Source organism: Artibeus jamaicensis, unplaced genomic scaffold, assembly GCF_021234435.1.
Source record: "Artibeus jamaicensis isolate MK-2021 breed Jamaican fruit bat unplaced genomic scaffold, CSHL_Jam_final contig_473, whole genome shotgun sequence".
Lineage (NCBI taxonomy): Eukaryota > Metazoa > Chordata > Mammalia > Chiroptera > Phyllostomidae > Artibeus > Artibeus jamaicensis.
Genome location: NW_026521851.1, coordinates 2,221,373 through 2,245,926, shown reverse-complemented (window position 1 = coordinate 2,245,926; position 24,554 = coordinate 2,221,373). Strand labels below are relative to the sequence as shown.

Genomic DNA, 24,554 nt, shown 5'->3' with positions numbered 1-24,554 from the left:
ACTTCCTTTCCTCCACGCTTGGGGCACTCAGACTAGCTGAGTGCCTGCTTGCAGCTTTGTGCTCATGTGTGTTTCCTAGAGGAACTTGCTATCTCATTTCCACTCTACATGTTTGTCTCTCTCTTGAATTCACCTCATGCGGCGAGATGAGAACCAAGGTGGGGAAGGGAGGCCTCCTGACTCAGGTCTCCCTCCCTGTCTGCAGCAGAGCCCCCACAAGCCACCTCTCTGAAAACTGAGAAGCCACAGAGGGCACACGGTAACCCGGTTTTTAAGTTAGAGGAGGTGACTCCCCAGCCATGCTGGGTAACAGAAAAGTCGGGGCGGCTTCCTCATTCTCATCAACACTATGCAGAGAAGATGCCTTCCTCAAGAGCCACTCACCTCGTGGAGGCAGGAAGAACTACAGCATTATGTTCTCCTCATTCAGCATTTAACAGAGACTCCCTGGTTGCCTTTCGGGCAAATGAAAGCACAAGGCTTCCGGCCAGTGCACGGCACCACTTGTGTCGTGTGGCGGAGAGGATGGCGAGCAGACAACAGGGAAAGCACCCGGTATCTACATGTCTTCCATAATCGCATTCCTTTCCTCCTGTTCTAAAATATATGAGCTATGTCTGTTACACACCTGGTCCTTCCTCTCTCAATACTTCTTTCTCTAGGTGGACATGTAACAGCCACTTGGCATCTAGGATTGCATCTGGTATCATGTATTTTAAAATTTCCCGGAGTCAGGGTGAAAGGTCTCAGTAAACCGATGACTGCTTCTTGCCTTCACGTCATCCGAGTCTTCATGGTGAAAGGTAAGTAGATACAGTCATCCCCCCCTTATCTGCAGTTGCACTTTCCACAGTTTCAGCTACCCACGGTCAAGCTGAAAACACTGCGTTTCCCCAACCATGGACACCCTCTGCCCCGACACCCAACCACCAGCATCCACACGGTTCGATGATCCAGGATCAACAGAAGCAGATGACCCTCCTCCGGAGGGATTTCCAGTGGTCGGCCACAGCCTGACCTGCATCACTCGGTGCCCCTCACCTCATCACACAGGTGCAGTGTCATCTCACGCTAGCACGAGATGGTGAGGACGGGATCATAAGGTATTTTGAGAGAGACCACATCCACATAACTTTCATTATAGTATATTTTTAAATTGTTCTATTATTATTGTTGTTGTTACTCTGTTGCTGGGCCTAATGTATAAATTAAGCTTTATCATCGGTATGTATCGATAGGAAAAAAACAGATATATAGGGTGCAGAACGGTCCGTGGTCTCATGCTTCCCCTGGGGGTCTCGGTCTTTCCCCTGAGAATAAGGGGGCACTGCAGCAGTTAAACGCCAGCTACCTCCTGCTGTTGATCCACGTGCTAAACCTGAGTAAAGCCAATTCATCCGGACTCTTTTCCTATTACTTTTCTCACATCAACATTTGTTGCTGTTTCCCTTTGCACATATTGAGTTGAGTCCTGCCTGACCTTGACTCTGCCACAGCTCAATTTACTCTTATATCAGGACTTTTGGAAATCACTGTAATCACTACTGGATACAAAATGGGTTATACCAACCGTATCTCGTGACCTCTGGACTTTTTAATTCAAAAGTACAGTGCACTGCTGTATGGATAAATCATAGTACAAAGTTTCCAACTTCCCATTTGCTTCCTTTTCCTACTTTTCATACCCTTTTTAGAGGCTCCTTTCACTGGATAATCTGCTTTGTTTTATACATGTAATGCCACAGAAAAACAATAAATAAACAACAGGGACTTAGTTAAAAGGCCTCTATTTGCCCTGGCTTGTGTGGCTTAGTGGGTTGAGTGTGGACCTGTTAACCAAGGGGTCACTGGTTCAATTCCCAGTCAGGGCACATGCCTGGGTTGCAGGCCAGGTCCCCAGGAGGGGCTGCCTCGAGAGGCAACCATACATTGATTTTTCTCTCTCTCTTTCTCTTTCCCTTTCTCTCTCTCTCTCTCTCTCTCAAAAAAAAAGCCTCTATTAATAGGTTTCATGTTATTTTGGCCAGGTAGCTGAGTTGGTTATAGTATCTTCCCAATACTCCAAGGTTGTGGGTTTGATCCCCAGTCAGGGCACATACAAGAACCAACCAGTGAAGGCATGAACAAGTAGAACAACAAGTTGATGTTTCTCTCTCTCTCAAATCAATACTTAAAAAAAAAGGCTGCACATGATCGGTGGCTCCGAGGCCTCACCTCCAGGGCCTCTCTCCTCTTCTGTGTCAGCGTGCCCAGTCTGTCCCACTGGTCGCAGATCTTCTGGCAACGGTCATTGACGTTCACGGCGTCATGATAGTCCAGCTCGCTGTCAGAAGTGAAAATACAGGTTGGCTTTTGCAGAGGACATCAGGAAAAATGAACACGGGTCCAAATAAACAGATCAGATCTATATTTTTCAAAGGCTCTGAGAGAATTGGCAGGAACTTCAGCGTTTCGTTAACCATCACCACTGCAAACATGATCACTATTCTGAGAAAAATTAGCAAAACTTTGCTGGTCAAAAGGTTTGTAAACAGAGATAAAGGCTGCCTTTTCGATGCCTCAGGCTGATTATTCTCCCTCTGATTTCTTGGCCGGACCCCCAGAGAGAGTTATTTTCAGTGGCAGTGTACCGGTAAGCGAAGCCCACTGTCTGACCTGAGGACAGCCCCGCGGGCCGTGCTGACGCCACAGCAACTGGAACGTCCAAATGCGTCAAGGGGCGTAGGCGTCAGCTTGCACCCATGTGTCCTTGGTGCCTCTCAAGGGCACTGGGCCTCACCTGTCACAGCGAGATGAGCATCCTGTCCTGAAGGGGCAGTGGGACTCTGGCACTGGAGGGACGTCTGACGTCTGGCAGGACAGAGCCCTTCCTCTTGTGGACAAGGAGGTTCCGACTTGTCTTGGGCCACCGTGTGGCAGCGAGAACAAGACTTCTCACCGAGTGATTCCTCGTCCTCACCAGCCCATCCAGACACCCTAACGGGAGCTTTGTGATGTGAAGTAATGTGAAGCCACTACCAAACAAATTTTCAACTGGAAGGTCAACCGGGTATCTCCAGGGATAAAAAAAGACTAAATGCTGCCCTGGCTGGTGTAGCTCAATAGATTGAGCGCGCGCCTGCGAACCAGACAATGGCGGTTCGATTCCCAGTCAGGGCACATGCCTGGGTTGCAAACCAGTTCCCTGCAGGCCAGTTCCCAGCAGGGGACGCACGAAAGGCATACATTGATGTTTCTCTCCCTCTTTCCCTTCCCCTCTAAAGATAAATAAATAAAATATTTTTTAAAAAAAGACTAAATGCTGTAGAGAATTTAAACACCCTCCAGTTAAGATCAAAGTGAGACTCGCAGAGGTTTAAAGGCGTCTTCGGGAGACGCCTCCCAAGCAGCCCCGCCAGGGGCACCTTCTCCTGCCACACCCAGTCCTGACACTTACATTTAGTTCTTAACAAACTTTGTTTTTAATAAGATCTTAAATTCGGACAGTGGCTGTTCATTACTTGTTTTTTCCCCTCTTAAATAACATTAACTTGTCCTCACTGAATGTCACTGTTTCTGTCACTGGGTAAAGGACATGAAAATGGCTGTGACCCTGGAGTTCTTCCAGTGGCGGAGAAGCTCCCCGTCACTGAATTAGAGTTCGTTGGGTTCCTCTCAGACTGAGAGGAACTACGATTCTCGGGCTTATTTTTATAACTAAATAACCAAACACACCAGCACTTTGCACAGCCTTGACTGTGAAGTGGAAAGACTGCAGCTCTTCAAAATGTTGTCATTAAAGAGAAGAAAGACTTCAAGACAAAACCCAGGAATCGTACTGTTGAGTAATGGAGGCGCCAGTGCTCGGGGCTCAGGGTTATGTTTAGGGTGAACATTCCACCCTCTTCTCTTAACTCATACGTGCTAGTGCCAGACATACGTCTCTCGAGGAGTCAGGGCCTGCACCGTGGGGCACACTATTTTACATACACTCTGAGAACGGCACCCACAGTTTGAGTTCTTATTTCAGGGAAGTTAAAAGGGACAGGGTCATTAATAACATGAAGAAGAGCCCAGATTTAAATTCTGTACACGGTTCTTCTCTTGCCTGCGTGAAGAGATAGGCATTGGCTATACCTGGAATCATGGGAATAATTAAAAATTACTACTTAACTTTTATGGGCAACACTTAAGAGCATTTCAAAGGACTCCTGAGAGCTACTGCAGAGCATTGAATGGCTTGGGTCTCTTTCGCCCATTTCATTTGAGAGTGTCAACAGAAGAGAGACTGCAGTGCATGCAAACAGATGTGGTGAGCAGCACGCTGCTAAGAGGCTGTTGAAGCTAAAAAAAAAACTCTTGAAATAGGACAAATCTGTTAATTAAGAGGGAAGGAGCATGGGAATTTTAAAATATAACATGAAATAAACATTTATGTTATCATTATGTGACAAGCTTTAAAAATTTGCAAACCTGTCAGTGATTATGACGAGGGGAAAGGAGTAGAGATGAAATGTTGCGTTTATCAAAAGGGGACAAGGGGTCTTTAGGGACACTTGGAAAGACCAGCGGGCAGCCTCTCCCGGAGGGCGGCCTCGGTCACAGGCTGCACCCCGCACCGAGCGGCACTGACGGATGGTGAAGTGGGGCCGCCCTGTCTCCTCCTGCAGAGCTAAGGCACTATCTCTGTTTGTTTCCGTTTCTGGACGGGAGTGTGGTCGCCGCCTGCACCTGGGCCTGGTGGGCCCCCTGGTGGGCTGCGCTCTGGGACCCCTGCTGCGTCACATGTTCCTGCAGGTAGATGCCTGCAGTCCCAGGTGGGGACTGCGCGCTGCAGGACGAGGCACACGGGGGTCCCCCAGCACCAAAGACCCAGAGCCAAAACAGTTCGTCCTTCAGAAAAACAGGGCAAATCCTATCCCCAACTCCTCCAGCTTCACTCTCCCCACATTCCGCACAGAAAAGGAAGGCCAGGCCCGGGAGCCTTCCGCGGCCCCACCCCTGCAGGTGTCTGCGGCTGCACGTACTTGAGCTCCTGAGCGATGGCCGCGATCTGCTCCACGCGGTCCTGGTGCGCGGCCAGGTCGCTCTCAAAGGCCTCGTGCTTCCTCAGCAGGGCCCGCACCTCGGTCAGCGACGCCGACTCGTAGTCCTTCTGCAGCAGGATCTGTTCTTTGCCTGCAAAGTTTGTCACGAGAGGGAGAACACTCTGAAGTCACACAGCAGCCTCTCTGTGCCTGCAGTTCTCAGGGATTGTTAACCTGGAGAAGGGGCCAGGCAGCCAGGCTGGACACGGGCAGCAGCATCGCACCCGGGTTCAGGCGTCCCTCTGTGGACAATGTATGCCCAGGTCTCCAAATACAGGGGAAGCTGGCAGGCTGCATCTTGATGACACACCTGCCTTGTTCGTGATCCTGGTAATAAGGATGTGACTCTCCAGTGCGCCCCTCCGTTAACTTAGTAATTATTAGCTCACAGTCACCTGGACTCGTCAGGCAAAGCACTTGAACTCTGTCTGCCTACTCTAATTCTTTTTGTTTGACAGCTTTACTTTCTGTGGTAAATGTAGTCTGTAGTTTTTTTCCTAATAAATCAGACAGTGCCTCTCTGAATGTCTACCTGTTTCCCAAGTATTTCTTAAATCAAGCAATGGCTGGACACACATTCTTTCCCTAGTTGTGACCTTTAAGAATTTAATTCTTTAGAGCTACAAACAGAAAGCGAACGACCGCATATTTAATAGTGACAGCCCAGCACTGTGTGCCAGGGACTGATTTCAATGCTTTATGAATACGAACTCATGACATCTTCCTCCAAACTCTGTGTGTGCAGGTGTGTGGGGGGTGGGAGGTGGTCTCTGTCACTCCCGCTGTGAAGAGGACCCCGAGGCACTGAGAGGTGAGGACTCTCCTCGGAGGCACAGAGCTAACAGGTGACAAGGCTGGGGCTCCAGGTTGGGGCCTGGAAGTCTCCCGGGGGCAATCCCATCAGCCACGCCCTGAGCAGGTGCCCACGACCCAGGATGAGGGCACCCCCCATGCTCTGACAGGACAAGGATCTAGCGCAGCAAACAGCAGCCTGCAGGCGACGGCAGGACCACAGTTGGAGGCTGCGGGAACAGGACCGAGCAGAGCTGAGGGAGGGAGGCAGGTCTGAGGGACATGAGGACACTGAGAGCAGACAGTGCTACCTGCCTTCTTCCTTTCCAAGCAACTTTCTAAGTAGGAAATTATGCTGCTTTGTGGCATTTAATAAACACCCTGTCAGCGGAAGTCAGCCTGTCTGACCCCCAGTTGGGGAATGAACAGATACTTGGAGAACCAAGTAAAGAAAGTCGGAGGTACAGAAGGAGGCCAGGCCCTGTGTAGGCAAGTGTGGGAAGAAGGCATTTCGACAGGTACATTATCTGCTTGATTAGAAAAGAAGAGGTTTAGTACAAGAGAGCAGAGTGGAGACAGGCGAGGACCCCCGTCTGCAGGGTCCCCAACATCAGGACAGGGTGAGTAACTGTGCCGGTGGCTCTGTCCGCACCCCGAGCCAGGTCGCTCACCATAAGCCCAGGTCTCGTGCGTGGACGCCTTCTGCCGGAACTTCTCGGCCAGGTGCTCCACGCGCTCCAGCCTCCGGATCTCGTTCAGCAGCCACTCCTCGTAGCCCTTCTCCGCCTGCTCCAGCCTCTGCCAGGCCCCGGCGATGTCCTGGGGGCAAGCACAGGCCAGGCCTGGTGTCCCACTCGGCCCCTCGGGCATTCTGCAAACCCCTCCACGGCATGGGGGACACTGTCATCCTGTTTGCTTGCCTTTTCCTCGCCTTCCCCCATAACCAGTCAAATGTACCCCCTTCTAAATGTCTACTTATCGCTGGGGCCTTTGAAAACTGGCATAGTTGTCCTCACAAGTGAACAAATGGCTGAGACTCTCCAGATGTGGACAGAGGCTAACAGGGCTTTACTTTTCTGGCCAGAAGACAAGGACTCCTTCTCACAACCACTTAGAAAGTGACTCAGTTCACAAGCACTTTGACTCAGTGACAGGGCTCGGCCAGCCGGTGGCCGGCAACCGTCTCCTAGACATCACCCACATGCGGGGTGGGCATGAGCCAGAGACTCCATGTAAGCGGAGCGACACCCAGCAAGTCCCTGTCCTGTGCAGCCTGCACATCGGCTGTGGAGAAAGACAGTCAATGACTAAGCCCATCCGTGTCAGACAGTGACATGCTGTGATGGAAAAACTATGCAGGATTGGAGACGCCGAGACCCCTGGGGGACGGTCCTTTGGGCGGGTCACTTAGAGAAGAGCCCCCCCATTTGGGGAGGTGGCATCTGAGCAGAGACCTCATGGCAGAAAGCCAGTTTTGTGCAGAAGTGGGGAGTGTGCGTTCCGGGCTCCAGGAGCAAACCGAAGGCCTGGGGGACGTGCTCCTGTGGTGAGCGAGAGGCAGAGCGGCCGGGGGGGGGGGGGGGGGGGCGAGCACGTGGGAACCTGGAGGCCAGGAGATGCGTCAGCACCTTATTCTAAATATTTTGTTAAGCCACTGGAGGGATTTTAGAAGGAACGAGACACACTCCGACTTACATTTCAGGAAGATGGTGGTGGCTGCTGCGAACAGCATGAATTTTAGGGGCAAAAGAAAAAGAAGAGGCTGTGAGAGAGTTAGTGTGGGGTCCAAGGAGAGAAGCTGGTGGCCTGGCCAGGGGGTGACAGTGAGTGCAGAGAAGGGGACAGGTTTAAGATGCGATCTGGAAGTGGAGCCACTGAGACGAGGTGCGGGACTGGATGCAAGACAATGACAGAACGGGGGCGGAGGGTCAGCAGTGACACCAGGGTCTGGGGCTTCAGTTTCTGGGAGGTGCCTATGTGCACGAACAAAGAGAGCACTGCAGGGCATTCTGGGCTGCGTGAGGTGCTCCTGAGACATCCAAGCAGATCCATGAACCTAGAACTCAGGAGCATTCGGAGCTGGAGACTAGAATCTGGGTGCACAGGCGTCTGGGCGGCGATCAGAGCCACATGCCTGGGCAGGATCACCTAGTGGCCTGAGGACAGAGGAGACGGCCAGCAGAACCCAGGAACCTCTGTGCACAGGCCGGTCAGAGGCCAAGCTTGGAGCAGCGACAGAAGGACCCGTTGGTGAGGAAGAAAACAGGAAGTTCAAGGATAGAAGGAGTTTCAGGAAGGAGCGACGGTAAACAGGCTCACAGCTACAGAGAACAGGAAGTAAAGTGACTATTGATCGGATTGTCAACAGGGATGCTGTTGAGATGGGTGAGCACAGTCTCAGGGGAGGGGACAGAGCAGGGGACTTCAGCATGAAGAGGAGAAAGAGTGGGGGGGATGCTGGTGGAGGGCTGAAAACCAGTCTCTTAAGGACACTCCCTCGATGTTCCACTGTGACGGGCAGCTGAGCAATAGGACGCTCCATGGAGGCATGGGGTCACAGAGGCCTTACTTTTCGATTGGTGGGTTCTACAGGTCTCTGTGTGCCAATGCGAGGGATCCAGTACAGGGGGAAGGTGGAACAGGGGAGGTGACAGTGGGGAACAGAAGCCGGGCCTAGGTGCTGGCAGACCGACCGGGTAGGGACAGTCGTCCAGGCACACAGAGGGGGGAGAGGACCAGGCCGTGCATCAGGGTTTATTAAAGGCCCCCAGTGGGGAGGCACTGCACCGGCGCAGAGGGCAGTCAGAGCTGCGTGGTGGTGGAGAGGAGACACCGAGAACCAAGTGGCTGCAGGGCCAAGCTCTGCTCCACAGCTGAGACCCCTCAGCAGCCCCCAGGAAGAGGCCGGGGCTACTCACCGACACCATCTTGCCCTCGGAGGGCATGAAGGCGGGCCGGTTGCTGATCCGCAGCTTGGTCTGCAGCGTGTTGAAGTTGATCTCTAGCTGGCACTTCTCCTGCACCTTCGGGGGCTTGTGCTTGCGGCGGTAGTCCCGGAAGTCCTCCAGCTTCTTCTGCATGGCCTGCATGGTCTTCTCAGGACTCCTGTTCTCCAGCCAAGGGATCGTGCGGCGGATCCATTCCAACAGCTGTGCCAAAACACGCAAGTGCTGTTAAACACACCCGCAAACTGTGCCCATGTAAAAAAGACCTCACAATTAGGGATGGATTAACTTAATGTCCCTGCAACTGCAGAAGTGCGATGCCCCACAGCAGGGAGAGGAAAGGCACCTCTGAGCGCGGATGGCAGGTCAGCCTCCCACCCAGGGCCACCAGCGATCGCCCAGCGACACCACACACCAGTCGAGAACTCAGAGTCAGCACGAGTCATGTGGTACAAATGTGTGACATTTACAGAAAACTCGGGGACCAGACATTAGCAGACAAAGGCTGGATGGAGCTTTTAAATAAAAATAATAATAATAAATACATAAAATAAAAAAATCACCTGACTAGGCGAAATGTAGTGTAATAAAATCAGCGAAGCAGTGGGTTTAACTTAAGCTCCGACCTAATAAATTTATGTACTAAACTGATGTATTGTAAGTCTGGGACTGACTCAGTGCCAAAGTATATTTTGGTTTGATATCTAGTGAATAATACCTGAGGACAAGGCATACTCTCCTGATTTACTACCAAAGTCTTAGAAAGGACCTGCTGAAAAGCCACAGAAAATTTCTGCTTAAGATTGCTTAGAAAATGGCAGCAGACAATAAAAATTAGTTAAAGTGGCGATGCGTCCACGGGCCTGAGGGTCTGCAGAGGAAAGGGCGGGACGTAATCACCGAGGCTCATCGTCCTCCTTCCCGGCCGGGCTTCAGCCCCCGGTGCTCCGCTGGCACCAAACAACAGGCCAGACCAACTCCTCCACCGCAGCAGGGAGAAAAGAGAAACTCCTGGTCAGACTGAAGTGCGTGTCCTGCTACTCTTCCCAGAACAGACCATGTATCGCCTATGTGCAGTCAGGACAAACGTCATCTGGTGTGTGGCCTGCGTGATGGTGACCGAGTTCCAACTAAAGGGGCCCGGACCATGGGCGACGAGGCTGCTGAGTTCCGACTGATGCTAAAACTGGAACAAAAGAGCCCAGGGGGAGTGCTGTCCTCACCGAGCACCTGGCTGCCGCGCTCCGGGAGGGTCACGTACAGACACCAGGATGGAGGGCTCGGCCTCCCCTGTGTTTCCCTCTAGGGACTTAGGCTGGAGGCTGAGCCATGTCCAGCAAGGCTGGGTGCGCTCCTCTGAGCTGGGTCACCGTGGACTAGACCTCTGACCACGGAGCGCAGCCTCTGTGATGTCAGAACCAGGAAGAAGTCATGCAGTGACACGTCATGTTGGGGAACTCTCCCCTGGAGGGGCCCAGCAAGAAATGATGCCACACTCCGCTTCTCGAACATGCCAACTGCCTCCATGCTCTGGGGCCCCTCAGTGCTGATAATTACGTGGTTACAGACGAACCACCTCTGAGTTCAACTGTATTTTCCTACTTTTATTCCGTCTGGGATGAAAAATGCGAAGAAAACAATACTGACAACCCATGTTCACCCTCTCGCCTCACCGTCTGGGTGGGTACAGACAGGACTGAGGGTCACCGTTTCCTTTACCTCACTCGCTAGCCTCTCATATTCTTCCATCAGCCTCTCATTCTCTTGATTCACAGCAAGAACCTTACATATCCTGTTAGCTGCTGTCTCGGCCTGTAAAACACAATAGGTAAACACGACAGCTCCGTCGACGGGACATGCACACACAAAACTGAGCGTGGCGGGTGTGAGGGGGACGGTGGGGTTGCCGTACATGGTGCAGAGTCGGGTGAGGGAGGATAAGGCTGAGGGCATGAATCGCTTCACACCTTTTTTACAGTTTTCACACAGACTTACACGGCAGGCTGAATGTACTGTAGGGAACAATGGGGAGATAACATTAGTCTGAACACAAGCTTTGTAAAACATCAAGCAAGTTAGTAACAGAAATGTATGGGTCAAGGAAACCAAACTCTCAGGTCCCTGAACGTGTGCCCACTGGAGCACGCTCCTGGCCTCAGGACTACAGGGGGAGAACTCGGAACAACCTCAGCCTTTGCGAATCAAAGCTCATTGCACGGAGTTCAGATGGGATCCTTCCCCAGAGCGGAACCTGCCTTACCACTCTGTTTAACCTGCATGAGGAGCTGGTGAGGTAATAACTCTCTATCCTCCTTCTGTGGAGGAAAACCTGGGCCCGGACTGGCAACGTGCCCCGACCCACGGTGACAGAACGAGTGGGGAAGAGCCACGTGCCGTCCGGGCTTCCAGGCCTGCAGCCTGTCGCAAAGCCCTGCCTTCAACGCCCTGGGTGGGCTGATGTCCCGTTATCCTCATGTGCTGCTGACAGTCTTAAAGGGACCGGCGAGAAGCACAGCTCTGCCCCTCCCGGGCCACCAGGGTTCTCCAAGGAGAGTCATGGGAGGAGGCCAGAGACAGAAACAGATAAATGCAGAGGAAAACACATTTACCCACAGGGTCCACCCCTCAGGCTGTGTGTCTTAAGGAATGTGAGTTTTTTGGTGGGAGGGGGGGTTCTAACACTGTAATCTCTTCCCCATTTCAGTTAGAATGGGATTTGTCTTGAAAGATGCTAGAAGCAACGCCAGAGCAATGAAGGCAGCTTCTACGGACTAGGGCCCAGGGAGGCACTTGCTCGCGTTGGGGAAAGTCCCCTTTACTCCACCTTTTGTTCCTAAAGCACCGTGTTTCCCACAGTTTACTAGTGAAATAATATCACAGAAGGAAGGGCGGAGTGCAAATGCTTCAGGAACTGTCTAAAGTTAACGCTGTTAAAAAAAGAGCATTCACAGTTTGGAACTTGCCGTATTAGGTCATCACGAAACACTCAGAAAGATCCCAAGGTAAGATGTGAAGCACACACGCGCACACACACAACCGACGCCCATGCGGAGGGGCAGCGCAGCCCCGACGGACGCGTGGTGGGTACCTGCTCCGCGCCCGCGAAAGCATGGTAGAAACAGGACACGTACGTCATGATGGCCCTTTCGTCCGGTTTGGGGGTGTTCACAATGTCTGAGGGAGGGAAAAACAGCACAGAGAACACACACACACACGGAGAGCAAAAACCAGGGTGAACAAGGGAGGGACCAGTCGGCTTGCACCGCTCCATTTTCTGTGTCTCCCGGGCCCACGGTCCCAAACCTCAGACAGATGGTTTGTGAACAGCACGATTTAAACCAGTGTTTCCCCAGTCTGCACACTGAGGCCTCTCCTCCTCCCTCCCCTTGGTGGGCTTTTGAAATGCCATCAAGGCATTACCGCATTACCACGGGAGCCGTGGGCCTCGGGTCAAAGCTTGTGGCCACTTCCCACTGGCTCGTGCAGCCCACACCCTCTTGGCCACATCGGGGCACCCGGGTGTCCCTTTGTGAGATGCTGGGAACAGCAGCCGAGCACAGAGCCCCGTCTCTCCAGCCACTTCCCCATCACACCTACGGCTGCCCTCACTCTGCTCTGTGACTGGCTGCTGGTGTCAGGATGACGCCCCCCAGAGAAGCACGGCGGGTGAGGCCTCTGTGCGCACTTACCACGCCATTTATAGAGGTCACCCGGGGCGACCAAATGTGGAGAGAGAAGGGTGTGCATGGCTTGTGCCCACCCCGACCCTTGACCCTTGCTACCGTCTGTGTTAGCTGCCACATTGACCAACAGGAAGACAGAGACAGACCATGTGACAGGTGCCCTTCCTCCTCCGACTCAGCAGAGCCATTTTCGCTGAATTGCCTTTTCACTTTATACGGAACTCAGTCACGGGACAGAATGAAGTTAAAATTCCCTGAAGTGAAACCCAGTCTCTGGGTTTCCAGAGGATATTAATAGAAAGGACACGCAGTTGTGTAACAGTGTGGAATCTCCTGGAAAACAAACACGAACGGCACACTGGTACACAGACAGAAAGTAAGTTTCATAGAAAACTAGACTTCAAAAAACACACAACTGCCTCCTCAGAACCAGACAGGTCTCCTTACTCACAGGAGAGGGGAAAAGAGAAAAAAACAACTGAAAGGAAATGAAGACCCACAAGGTGAAGGTGGGCAGCGACTCAAGTTTGATGTCCTCGCCCCTGTGCACCACGAGAGCATGCCGGTGACAGGAGACCGGAGTTGCTTTGGCTCGCCCAGCAGGTCTGGCCAGGTTTACTGAGTCTTTGTGGCGGAAGCAAGGCCACTGGTTTGATGTTTGACACCTGGGCTCCTGCGGAGCTGCCTCAGAGGAGTCAGAGCAACGAACCTTCCCTGTCGCCCTACTCGTTTATGTTGGGAACACTTCAAACCAAAGAAGTCAGACCGGCCTAGTCACTCCTCCGTGTACTTCTTAGAACTGACAAGAGAAATCAAGGAATTGACAGTCCCAGAGACGTCTGTCACTGGGCACAGAGCAGACCAGGGCCAGCCAAGACCCTCCGCAAGCCCACGCAGCACAGGCCCACCTGCATGTCTGAACCTTGTGCCCACCTCAAAAAAGGTCTGTGGAGGAAAACAGGGAAGCAACATTCTTAATCTTCTAAAACGTGAAGATAGGATGAGGAAGCATTTCTCCAGTTTTTGCCTCAGGTCACAGTTCCAATTAACCACCAGAAAATTCCCACCAGGGGTTCAGGTCAACAGCAGCAGGTGGAGCCCGTGATCTGAGGAGGGGACCAGGGCACAACATGACAATGAAAGGTGGCAGGAATAAGACAAGTCAGCATGATGCTGGACCGACGTAAGTGTGCGCAGTGACCGCAGGTACAAGGGCTGACGTGGGGGCATCTGCTGGGTTGGTAGCTACATCCCAGTGTCCCAACACCCCTGTTGGTCAGAAGATCCTTATAAGAAATTACTCTACAAAGGAATTAGCATAGTTTGTAAGGCTTTCTTGGAATCATTCGAAAGGAAGGATAAAGAAAAGTAGTGGAAGATTCGGATGTGTCACAGGGAGGAGGAAACATCCCATCAAGAGCAAAGGATAAATGGAGCAGACGTGTGCCCCAACCAGGGGGAAACCAGGGGACGAGGGGGCAACAAAAGCACCGAACGCGACAAGGATCCTGGCCCCCCAACGCCAGAGTGCCAGGGAGGCGTGGGTGGACTGTGAGATGAGTGCACTCGGGACACCAGCTTTGTCCTCACTTCAGCATCTTAGCCATTAACTGGAGTGAGTTGACTCTGGGTAGTTGTCTACTGTACGGCAAGGTCAAAGGAGAGACCAGGCAAGTGCAGACTTAGGGAGGACAGCTGGAGAAACAGCAACAGGAACTTGTCTCGGTACTAGTTCATGGTTTTATTGACCTTCTCCCTCTGAAGACTTGTGAAGAAACTATAAGTAGAACTCTGAAGGGTGTGCTCAAGTGTTAACACCAATAACACAGGTGTTTGATAATGGTTAAATTAATAAATAGGTAACGTTAGAATCCTAATGGAAAGACCAATGTTATGTCTCCTAAAAGTTATGGGGAAGTCCTACCCCCAGTTCCTATGAACATGACCTGATCTGCACATGTACAGGTTAAGACAAGGTCATGTGGAGCAGGGTGGGCTCTTAGTCCATTGTGACAAGTGTCCTTACAGGAAGAAGGAAGGAGACACAGGGACAGGCACAGGGACGTGGCGAAGATGGCCACGTAGAGACAAACCAAGCGAAGCCACCACCAGCTAGGTGAGGCATAGGGCTTCACAGAGCTGTAAGAAGCCAGGAAGAATGCTCTCCCGAGGCTTTGGGGGGAGCGTGGCCCTGCTGATCCCTCAGTTTAGAAGTATAAGAGAATAAATTTCTGTTGTTTTAAGCTACCCAGTTTGTGGTAATTTGTTATCAAGTATAATGCAATCACCAAAAATGAGGAGGAATCAAAAGTGGATGGACCATTGACTATAATCGAGTTCTTTGCTTTTCTGAACAACACAATTAGTGGAAGCAATGGACCATTTGGGAATAACACTCACAACAAACACAGTGACAGAGGTTCCTGGAGGTCAGGACCCCACCATACACATCTCATTATGCCCTGTGGTACCCAGGGTCCTGTTCACAGTAAGTGCTCAGCCAGTGTCTGCTGAGCGATGAGTGAATGAGAGAAGTGAATGGATGTTCTCCACATCAGTGCTTTGAAGGGAGTACCGTAGGCACAGCTCACAAATGCATCTGTGTAAAGGGCACAAAAGGCACTTGAAACTATTCCCTGCGGGAGTGATGCTAAACCACAGAATATTTAGAAGTTCTTTCAAATCTAACTAAACAAAATTTAACTTAGACCAATAAAAGTAAAACGTGACAGTTTGAGAGGTACGGTCTACATTTTCATTCCATATCTTCCCATTGGAAGGAAGGACTTTTTCTTTTCGGAGTCTTAAGCACTTTGCAAGAAAATTTATTTACTAAAATTGTCTCAATGTGGTAAGGAAATTCAGTTTGTTAAAAAAATAAAACATGAATTTTTTCTTTGAAAATCACAAACTAAAGCATCCTGTTGTTTGGTCAAAGCTGAATATTTTACCAAATCCTTTCACCATAGTTTTGCTGGCTTGTATGTGTGTGGTGTGCAGAATTTTTACAAATAATTTATGAACGAGCTGCAGAGGAAACCCTCTAATATTCCCTAAGGAATCCGAAGTGCTTCAGATGTGGCCTGACCAGGAAGTTCTGCCAGCCCCGTGCGTGGCCGCCACATCCAGCCCAGATTTTATGCGAGTCGATAACACAATTCTCCTCACCTTCGGCATCCAACATTTTGGGAATATCCAGATGCTTCTCTGCGATTTCCATGGCCAAGTTAATATTGCCTATTGGGTCATCCTGCACGAAAAACAGCATCATCAGTTTTTTTTTAATGCACTTTTGAACAAGACACGTAAATAACGTCTTCTATGTACCTCACTTTGGGAGGAGAGCTTCCCTTCCACACAAAACCACAATAATATAAGTGATTTCTCTTCTTCTCTCTTCCCAATCACTTTGAACATTTAGAAGAATATAAAAAATGATACCAAAACCACACAATCCATGCACCATGCAATTCATAACATGGGAGCACAGGTTCAAGAGAACAAAGGCCTTGCAGGTGGGAAGAATGTGGTTGGGTGTTTTCTCTGGGCAGGATCTGGAAGGTGATCCCGGAGAATCAGTCCGACACCCTGGTTTCAAATGTGAGAGAGGGAAGGGGCAAGGAGAGGGAAGCCGCTGCCAGGTGAGCACCCACTCACGGTAAATGTTACCAAATGGCTCAAAGAACAAAATCATGTTTCTGCATGTCAGAGATGAGAAGAAATTACAAAGACTTGAAATGGCAAATGAAAACTGTGAAGAAAGTTTTCTTCTTAAGATTACATTTATCTTAGACTGTAAAAACTGATTATATATACAGGATCCAGCAGAAGTGAGGCCTGCTTGAGTGTGTCGCTAGGGTAATAATATGGGTGTAATAATTTATAGGTTTGATTTGAACATTTCACCTAAAATGTCATATGGTGTGCTTGAGTGTGATATTGTTATGTTACAGAATTATGTGCTTATGATTTTATAGTAAAAGATTTTGTAATAAAAAGGGGGTGTTATTTGTGCTAGACCCTGTATATAATGCAACAAAATAAATTTAACCAAAGGTGTAGAAGTGAAATACTGAAAAGCTAAAAGACTTTACATTTCTTGTTTTGGCCCATTAAATAGACTGAACACTATGAACCTGGGATGGGGAGGGGGCATAAGACAGAGAAATCAAAATGAAAAGCAGTGTTAGTCCAGGAATGGCTCTGATGAATTTTAACATCAAAGCCATTTAAACACGTTAGAAACTGCCATGCTTTGCAATGAGCACATTCGTTTTAATATGGTTAAACATTTCAAAAGTGCAGGCTTCAAAAACACAGTCACAGCATTCAGGGAAGAAGCCAAAGCAAGCTTCCTGCTTCGCAGAACAGCTAGTTATTTCAGGCAAAAAGCTACTTTGACCAGGCGTGGTTAGACAAAGCCCAGGACCACCTCACAGAGAGCCGCCACACCAAACAGGGAGTCCCACCGGCCGCCTCACCCCAAGGTTCACCAAGCCACGGCGCTGAGCAAAGGTTTCCTTCTTTTTGTTTTTGATATGTGAGAAGAGCTTCAGTGTTAAAAACGGAGAGGAGTGACTCTGAGGCTGTGGAAGTTACCTCACTTAGACTGTTGCTCACAGAGACAGGGTGGCAATGAAGCATTTTCTTGGCTCGGCACCTGGTCGTGTGACCTAGGGCAGATTACTGAATTCCTCACTTCCTTCATCTGTAAAACTGGGGTAATAATAATGCCTAGTTCATGTGTACAGTAGATTATATTTTGCTGTACATTGTGAAGACTGAATTAATATATGTGTAATATACATATAGTACTTACTAATATGTATTGATGTGAATGTATATGTGTATAAATACATTACTGTTATAGACTACACACATTAATACATGCATACATATGATATACATGCATTTACTTATAACGGGGTCTTATCTAGAGCTATATAAGCATTAGCTGCTACTGTTATCATTTTTTACCCATCATAGATGGCCAAGGAGCATAGGTCTGTTCACCTTTTGTAATAAAAACTGACTATAAACTAGTGAAACTAGGTCTGTGTGTCTAGTACAGTCCCCTCATTTTGCAAATGAAATGAAGATTAATGGATAAAGTTTATACACTGTCTGCATATATGAAATGTTCCAAAAGCTCAGGGATAAAATACACACTTTGAAAAGTTGAGAAACTGCAGTGACTCTGCTCCCTTAGGCCACCTCCTTCCTGCACAGAGCGGCGGGCCCGAGGCTCAGGCGTGGTGGTGAGCGGGTGACCGCTAACACGTGGAGACAGCCAGGGCGCCGCCGGCAGCATGCACGCCACGCAGGTGAGGGCAGCATGCGCTGCACGTGACAGTTTGAGAGGTACGTCCCCCAGCTCAGCTTCCAGCACACCAAGCACACCAGCAACCGAGGCCTGGGCCCTGGCAGCCCCAGGGCAGACGGCAGTGGGGGCCCGCAGCGGCCAGGGGGAGGCGCCCTCGGGCTTAGACCTTCCCACAGTATTATTTCTAGGGCAGCAGGTGGACGGGCACGGATTTCTTTTTTCCAGTACAGATTACTTTTTTACACTTCTTTCAAAGGAAGAGTTCAAAGACTACTTAAGCACACTGAAGTTTAAGCCTAAAGGGAGAATAAAGATTTCCTAAGTTGAGTTTTCTGAAGCAAGCAAAGCCCCCTCTGAAAATCCTCAAACTTCTTTCCGAAGTTGCAACTAATATCTGCATCAACAGCAAGATCATTAAGAAATGTCCCTTGTGTGACACGTTAATCAGTTCTGGGTGGATTAGTCTGCAACTCAGCCCTTCGGAGAAGGCAAAGGGTCTGGAGCGAGACGGCCGGGAGGGCCTGAACCTCACGCCCCAGCGCCAAAACATACGCTTCACACAGCGTGGCTGCCAAAGACACCTCTTGGCGGCTGTCCTGCCGTCCCCTTCTCATATTTGGTGTAGGAATGCAACATCTCTAACAAACGTGCATGGAGCCTCACGGTAAAACTCAAACCCAATCAATAGCGGCTTAATTTGGGCAAAAAGGGTGACTGCCTTGGGGCTGTCCTGTCCTCGTGGTGACAGGGGAGCTTCTCTGCTGCCCTGCCTGCATTTGGTGAGCCGGGCTGGGGGCTGTCTGGGGGCATGCAGAGCTCAGTGCTGATGTGCTCGTTTTGGGACCACATGCAGGGGTGCGGGGGGCAGGGCAGGCAGAACGGACATGCAGGCCCAGCGACCTTGTTCAGCTTTGAGTAGTCAATGAGGTCGGGCCGGTGCCGGTGGATGAGCGCACAGAGTCCAAGGCCATCCTTCCAGCTGCGCCACATCGGGAAGAATGGGACACGAGTTAGTGCAGAGAAAGCCACAGGGTCTGCACCGCTCAGACGGTGGCCTAAAATTTGGGTCACGCGGCCCCTGACTGCTTTTCATCCAGCTTCATGAACAAAAGGCCCCCAGACCTCCCTCCCTTCCCACCCTGTGGCCTTGTACCCCTTCCTTGAACACCCCTTTTCTCCCTGGGGTCACCAAGAACTGCCACCCCCTTGATGTCCACTTCCCACCTTCAACTTCAGGCCCCCCCATGCCTGGGCCTCCTCCCAGTCACCCTCCCCCGGTCAGGTTCAGTGCTGGGAGTACTGGCGTGACCAGAAGAAAGATGTCTCCTGGTAGCTGTCCTGCTGTCCTCTTCTGCCACTGCCCCTCCAGTTCCCATTGCCCCCTCCCTTCCAGTCTCCCTTCTGGACCCAGAGTCAGCCCACTGGCCCCACCCAAGGACGCCAATCTCAAATGCCCAACACACACGTTCCACCGTGAGTTCTCACACCTCTCAGGGCCACTCTTAGCTCCCAGGTAGCCACTGTCTTTCCTCGCAATGAAATGTTTTTAAAAGGGCAAAGACATGCAGGTATGTAAGGCAGTCAGAAGAGAGGACACGGGTGAAAGTCTGCTTCTCTCAGGCACCAGCACTACCCATTCCCAGCCACGGCAGGTCGGGGCAACCAGAGGGTCCCCTGACAGCTGGGGTGGGCGTCTGCTCCTCAAAGGGCCGGGGGAAGGGAGCCGGGGCCACACCGCCGCAGTGCTTGGGCCACCCTCGGCAGAAGAGAAGGAAGGTACATGGGAAGCACGTCTGGGGCCCCGGACCCTGGCCCTGGCCCCACCTCCTCAGAGCACGTGCAGGGCCATCTCTGCACCTCGAGGTCCACCGCTCAGGGCCAGGCGCCTGCTAGACGCTCTAACAGTATCTGTGGGCCCAGAGGAACCTCCCCAAGTTTTCATGTGTCTTGTGCTCATCCTCCATCTCTCTGATTCTCCATGTATTTTCAGGCTGACCACTGTACAGAGGGTGAGAAAATGAACCACTCACATGCAAGAGCCACAGAAGATCTGCACTAAGGAAAGAGACCAAAGCAAGGGACGAGATCGTGGTCTCAGACTCTGTCTGGATTTCCTTCACCCAGTTTTCTATAATGTTTCAAACACGATTCTCCTACTGCTCCTGAATCCCAGTGCATGAAGCTGATCTGAGGCAGAGGGGACAGGGTGGGCTGGGCCCCGGGGACCTCGGACTCTGCTGCGGTCTCTCCTCCCACTAAGGAGCAGTCCCTGCCGCCACCTCCCAATGCCAGGTGAGCTCCAGAGAAGGCAGCTTCCTACACCCTCACCTTCTAAAGGCCCAGTCTGGCGCCACGTAAAAATCACTTGTAAACACAGAGCTGTCTCACGAGCAACCCTCACCTTAACCATGTCTTCCCTGAGAAACCCTGAGAATGAAAAATCCGATAGCCACGGTCCTGCTACAAACATACAGGCCTCTCAGGCAGGAGGCAAAAACGTGAGTGTGGATGCACACGGTCCCGGCCATCGGGATCCCAGCGAGGAGGGGAGGCCCGGCGTGCCCACCTGGTGTGGAAGTTCTGGATGTTGACGTTTCTGTACGGGGCGGTCTTCCTCTGGCACCACAGCAGCAGGCCCTCCTTGGCGGAGGTTTCTGGAATGACAGCCAAGGAAAGTGTCTGCAGGGACACACTCACCACGTTGTTCGCACGACGTCAGCCGCCCTGCCAGGGGGCCCGGCCTCCCACGCCTTCCCTTCTCTTAGCTTCTGCAGGAGGACGGGAGCTGGAGCCCTGAGCCCAGTGACCGACTTCTGAGGACACTTACGGACTCAAAAAGGACACTTGTAGAAAACTGCGAATGCAAGTTATGACATAAAACACATGAAATTTACCTTTCGTATGAAAATATAAAAACATATATAGTTCCTGACTTAACTGTCATTCGCCTCATTTATAATTTACATTCTCTAGTAAATGAAATCCACAGAGGCCACTATGTCTAAAATGTATACCCTTACCCACAGATTTTATAATACTGAAAGATTTTTATTGATAAATTTGAGTTTTGAGCGACTGGATGACCCACACCCAGCCCCAGGGCACCAGGAAGCTGAGCTGGGGGACGTCCGCTGCCTGGGCGCAGGGTGGCACTGCAGTCCCAGCTGCCCCTCCCTGCCCTCCCAACACTTCCTCAGGCTGCTCCAGCCCAGACCAGCAAGAGAGGGCACCTTCCTGCCGAGGGGGGACTCCTCTAAGAGCGACGCCCCACTGGCCTGCAGAACAGGACTCTTTGCTCCCGGCCTGCCTGCCCTCCTCCTGCACAGGGGGGTCAGCCAGGGGCTTTGCCTGAAGGGTCTCTCTGCCATCGCCTGCCCTCCTTCTCCATCCTCCACAGACACTGCCCCAAAAACTCTGTGCACCTCTGTGTGGACCGAGTGTCTGCGTCCCCCATATCCATGTTGTAGAGCCCTAACCCCCAGTGCGATGGTATTTGGAGAGGTAGCCTCTGGGAGGCAACAGGGTGAGATGAGGTCATGAGGGTGGGGCCCTCACGATGGGATTAGTGGCCTTCGAAGAAGAGACACCAGAGTACATGCACGCACATGCTGTCTGTATGTCTGCTATGTGAGGACACAGCAAGAAGGCAGCCGTCCACAGGCCTATAGAGGGCCTTCAGCAGAAACTGACTGTGCTGGCACCTGATGTTGGACTTGGCCTCCAGGGCTGTGAGAAGTTTCTGCCGGGGCACCTGCTCCATGAGACACCACCGCAGCCGCTGCCTCTGGGCGCCCACAGCTGCGCACACCCAACGCTCCTCCAAACCACGGCTAGGATCCAGGATTCTACTCCTGGCTGAGTGCTACCAGTTTGGAGAATCCTTGCAAACACATAGACTCTCTGGTCTTTCATGTTAGTAGGGGCTTCTAGTTGATCTTTCCAAATCCAAATAAGTATTCCATAATTTTTTATCTGAATTGTCTTTCTAGTTCAGATTTTTCTCTGACCCATAACCCAGTTGAAATAAACACACTCCCAAAATTTCATGTGCTATAAGAATAATTTCCATGATTTGTATTCACATCCCTTGCCTAGCAAATTCTTGTTAAGAAACAAGATGAAGACTTTATTAATATATGAACTGGTACAGGTGTTGAAATATGAAACTCCACACCTAGCTGCTTCGCTATGTACAGCTGCCTGCCTTTGAGTTCTGCCCAATGTCATTAGTAAGAAAAAGTGCATCAGGGGGAAATAAAACTGTATTTTTACAGTTTAAATGGAAATGATATTAGGAAAGGACACAGATGTAAAGCAGATCCATAAAATCTTATCACTGCTACCAAAGTTTAGACTCACAAGTCAGTGAGTTTCACCTAATTTCTTCCTGTCTGACAGCCCTGAACACACTGAGGCTCTCACCATGGAACGAGTTTCTCCGTCCATTTAACTGTGGCTCTAATCGAAGCTGACTCTCTCCCAAGTCCATGTCCAGGTTTTCAGCTAAGGTCGACAGACCTGTCCAAGTCTGTCCCTGCCCAGGGGACACCTCCCTGCCCAAGGGTGCAGGTGAAACCTGCAACGTGGCCACTTGGCGCACACACGTCCACACACCAAACCCGACCGCAGTGTAAAAGCACATGATAAACAGGTCATGTCACCTGTCATTCCGTGGTGAGTGTGATGCACCGGGAACCCCCCGCATGTACACCTGATGGCCCTCAGCAGCCAAAACGTTTACCTGGAGTTCGCCTCTGGGACGAGGCCCCCCACTCTGGTAAAGGAGGCTGGCTCCTCAAAGAATTACGTGGTAACAACACCTTGGTCTACATAATATGCATCAATGAAACCAATTAAATGATTTTATTACAGACTTACAGAAATTAAGTGAGGTTGTTAAGAAATGACTTCATAAAGTAAAGAGAGTAAAAACATAAGTTAGCAAACTAACATCATCTGATGTGTTGGACACTGAAAGACAGCTGATTCAAGAAGTTTAGGCACTTTGCTAATGAAATGATCACTTTTGAGTGTTTACTTTCAGCAGCTTCTGAAAAGCAAGTTAATATATCATGATATATAACATATATCATGATTGTTCACAAAATACTGTGGCTTGATTAATTATTAGTAATAATTTGGGGGAAACTCTCTAACAGATACTACCATTCATAGCTACACCTGAACCAGAATTAAGTTTTCAAATCATATCACCACAATTTGAAATATGTAACCGATCAGAAAAAAGCCAAGGTCAAGTTCACCTCTGTAAAAAAAGGAACTGCTATTCTAACACAGGCAATAGCGTGAACAAGATTTTTTAAATTGGCATTTGTTCTTTGAAGTAGGTTCAACTGTTTAAGTGTTTAAATTTAGAAGTATATCAAATTTATAAAATGATTATAAGTTACTCTTTTTTAATAAAGCAGGAACTTTTAAGAAGCATCTATTATTTTCATTAGTATGAAAGCAGCGTACTTTAATAAACGTACATTGTCTGAAGTTTTCCACTTCAAAGTATTCATTAATTCTAGCTGGCTGAGACTGAATTCTGGAGGTTTTAACAGCCTCAGATCTTTGCTTTTCAGGTGACATAGTGGAGTGTCAGTGCCGGATGGGAATAACCTACATGCATCAGAAACTCTGTATGGGCAAGTATTACAGGCTTCATGTCTCTGGTAAACAGGAGGTGGCCAACTGCTGATCTTCATTATGTGTTGTTTGGTTAGTAACTTAAATCCCTTAAAAAGAGCAGTGTCAGAGGGTCCTTGGCCCCAGGCAGAGTGACAAATGATGGCCCCACCCTCACCATCCAGGCACCTGGTCATCTGCTAGGCGACAAAGTCAGAGCAGGCTGACCGGATGATTCAAGCCCCCCTTAAATAGGTTCAGCTGTATGTTCTGTGACTTGAGACCTTAATATGCAATATTCTAATTTTAAGAAGGTCAATTTCACCATTTTCAACAGTGCTGAGTTCATCAAAAATACTTAGAAGTACAGTGGACATAAGGCTAAAGATTTCCACCTTCAGTTGTAGCAGCAAGCCCTGGAACTCTAGTATAAGGAAAGAAGGAGGGAGGAAGGAAGAAGAATGAACAAACTTGGATTTCACTTGATCGGGTTCTGCACCTGAAAATCAGTGTCTCAGCTCGAAATCTACAGAATTGTGTTTCACTTATGAATGTACTAGTATATCAAGCAATAAAGACGCTCAAAAAAGTGTTCATCTAAAAAAGCAACTTCTGTTTGGAACAGGCGCTCATCTCTTCCAAAGTGGCTCCGCCCCCAGGACTGGGACTGCGGCGCCAGGGTCCTCCCCACCCAAAGGGAAAGCCACGAAGGGCCAGTGTGCAGATCTTTCATTCAGTCACAGAAGTGACTGTTCAGTTTTATAAAACCGCGTCCCAATTTTAGTTTTTGCAAGCTCAGTTTACACGTCACTCTGTGTCTCTTAATACAGTCAGATTTTTCACCAGGTCTCCTACCTTCAACTGAGATGTCCTGAATAGCGAAGCGGAGGATGATGGTCCAGATCATGCCCAGGGTCATCTTCACGTTGCCGTCGACGATCTCTTTAGGGAGGAAAACCAACAACAGATTACTGTGAAGACACCATTTGCCGTACACAACCCTTTCCTGTAAGTTATGTTTCCCGTAAGTTTTGACTTCAGAGCTACCGGAAAAAATATATATGGAAAGACAGTTTTATGTTTTCATAAGTGTCACAATGTGTCCAGTTATAAA

The 24,554-nt window shown here is 50.0% G+C and overlaps 1 protein-coding gene across 1 annotated transcript in view; it reads right to left on the bottom strand.

Moving 5' to 3' along the window:
- The window catches only part of ACTN2 (actinin alpha 2), a 65,219-nt gene that overhangs the window by 14,360 nt on the left and 26,305 nt on the right, over positions 1–24,554 (bottom strand). Inside the window, exons 4-13 of the mRNA XM_053667896.1 lie at positions 24,296–24,382; positions 20,376–20,463; positions 18,710–18,788; positions 15,655–15,736; positions 11,892–11,977; positions 10,523–10,615; positions 8,777–9,007; positions 6,530–6,677; positions 5,007–5,157; positions 2,215–2,323 (exon numbers count right to left, since the gene is read on the bottom strand). Of these exons, the coding sequence (XP_053523871.1) occupies positions 2,215–2,323; positions 5,007–5,157; positions 6,530–6,677; positions 8,777–9,007; positions 10,523–10,615; positions 11,892–11,977; positions 15,655–15,736; positions 18,710–18,788; positions 20,376–20,463; positions 24,296–24,382 (1,154 nt within the window). The remainder of the gene's footprint in view (positions 1–2,214; positions 2,324–5,006; positions 5,158–6,529; positions 6,678–8,776; positions 9,008–10,522; positions 10,616–11,891; positions 11,978–15,654; positions 15,737–18,709; positions 18,789–20,375; positions 20,464–24,295; positions 24,383–24,554) is intronic.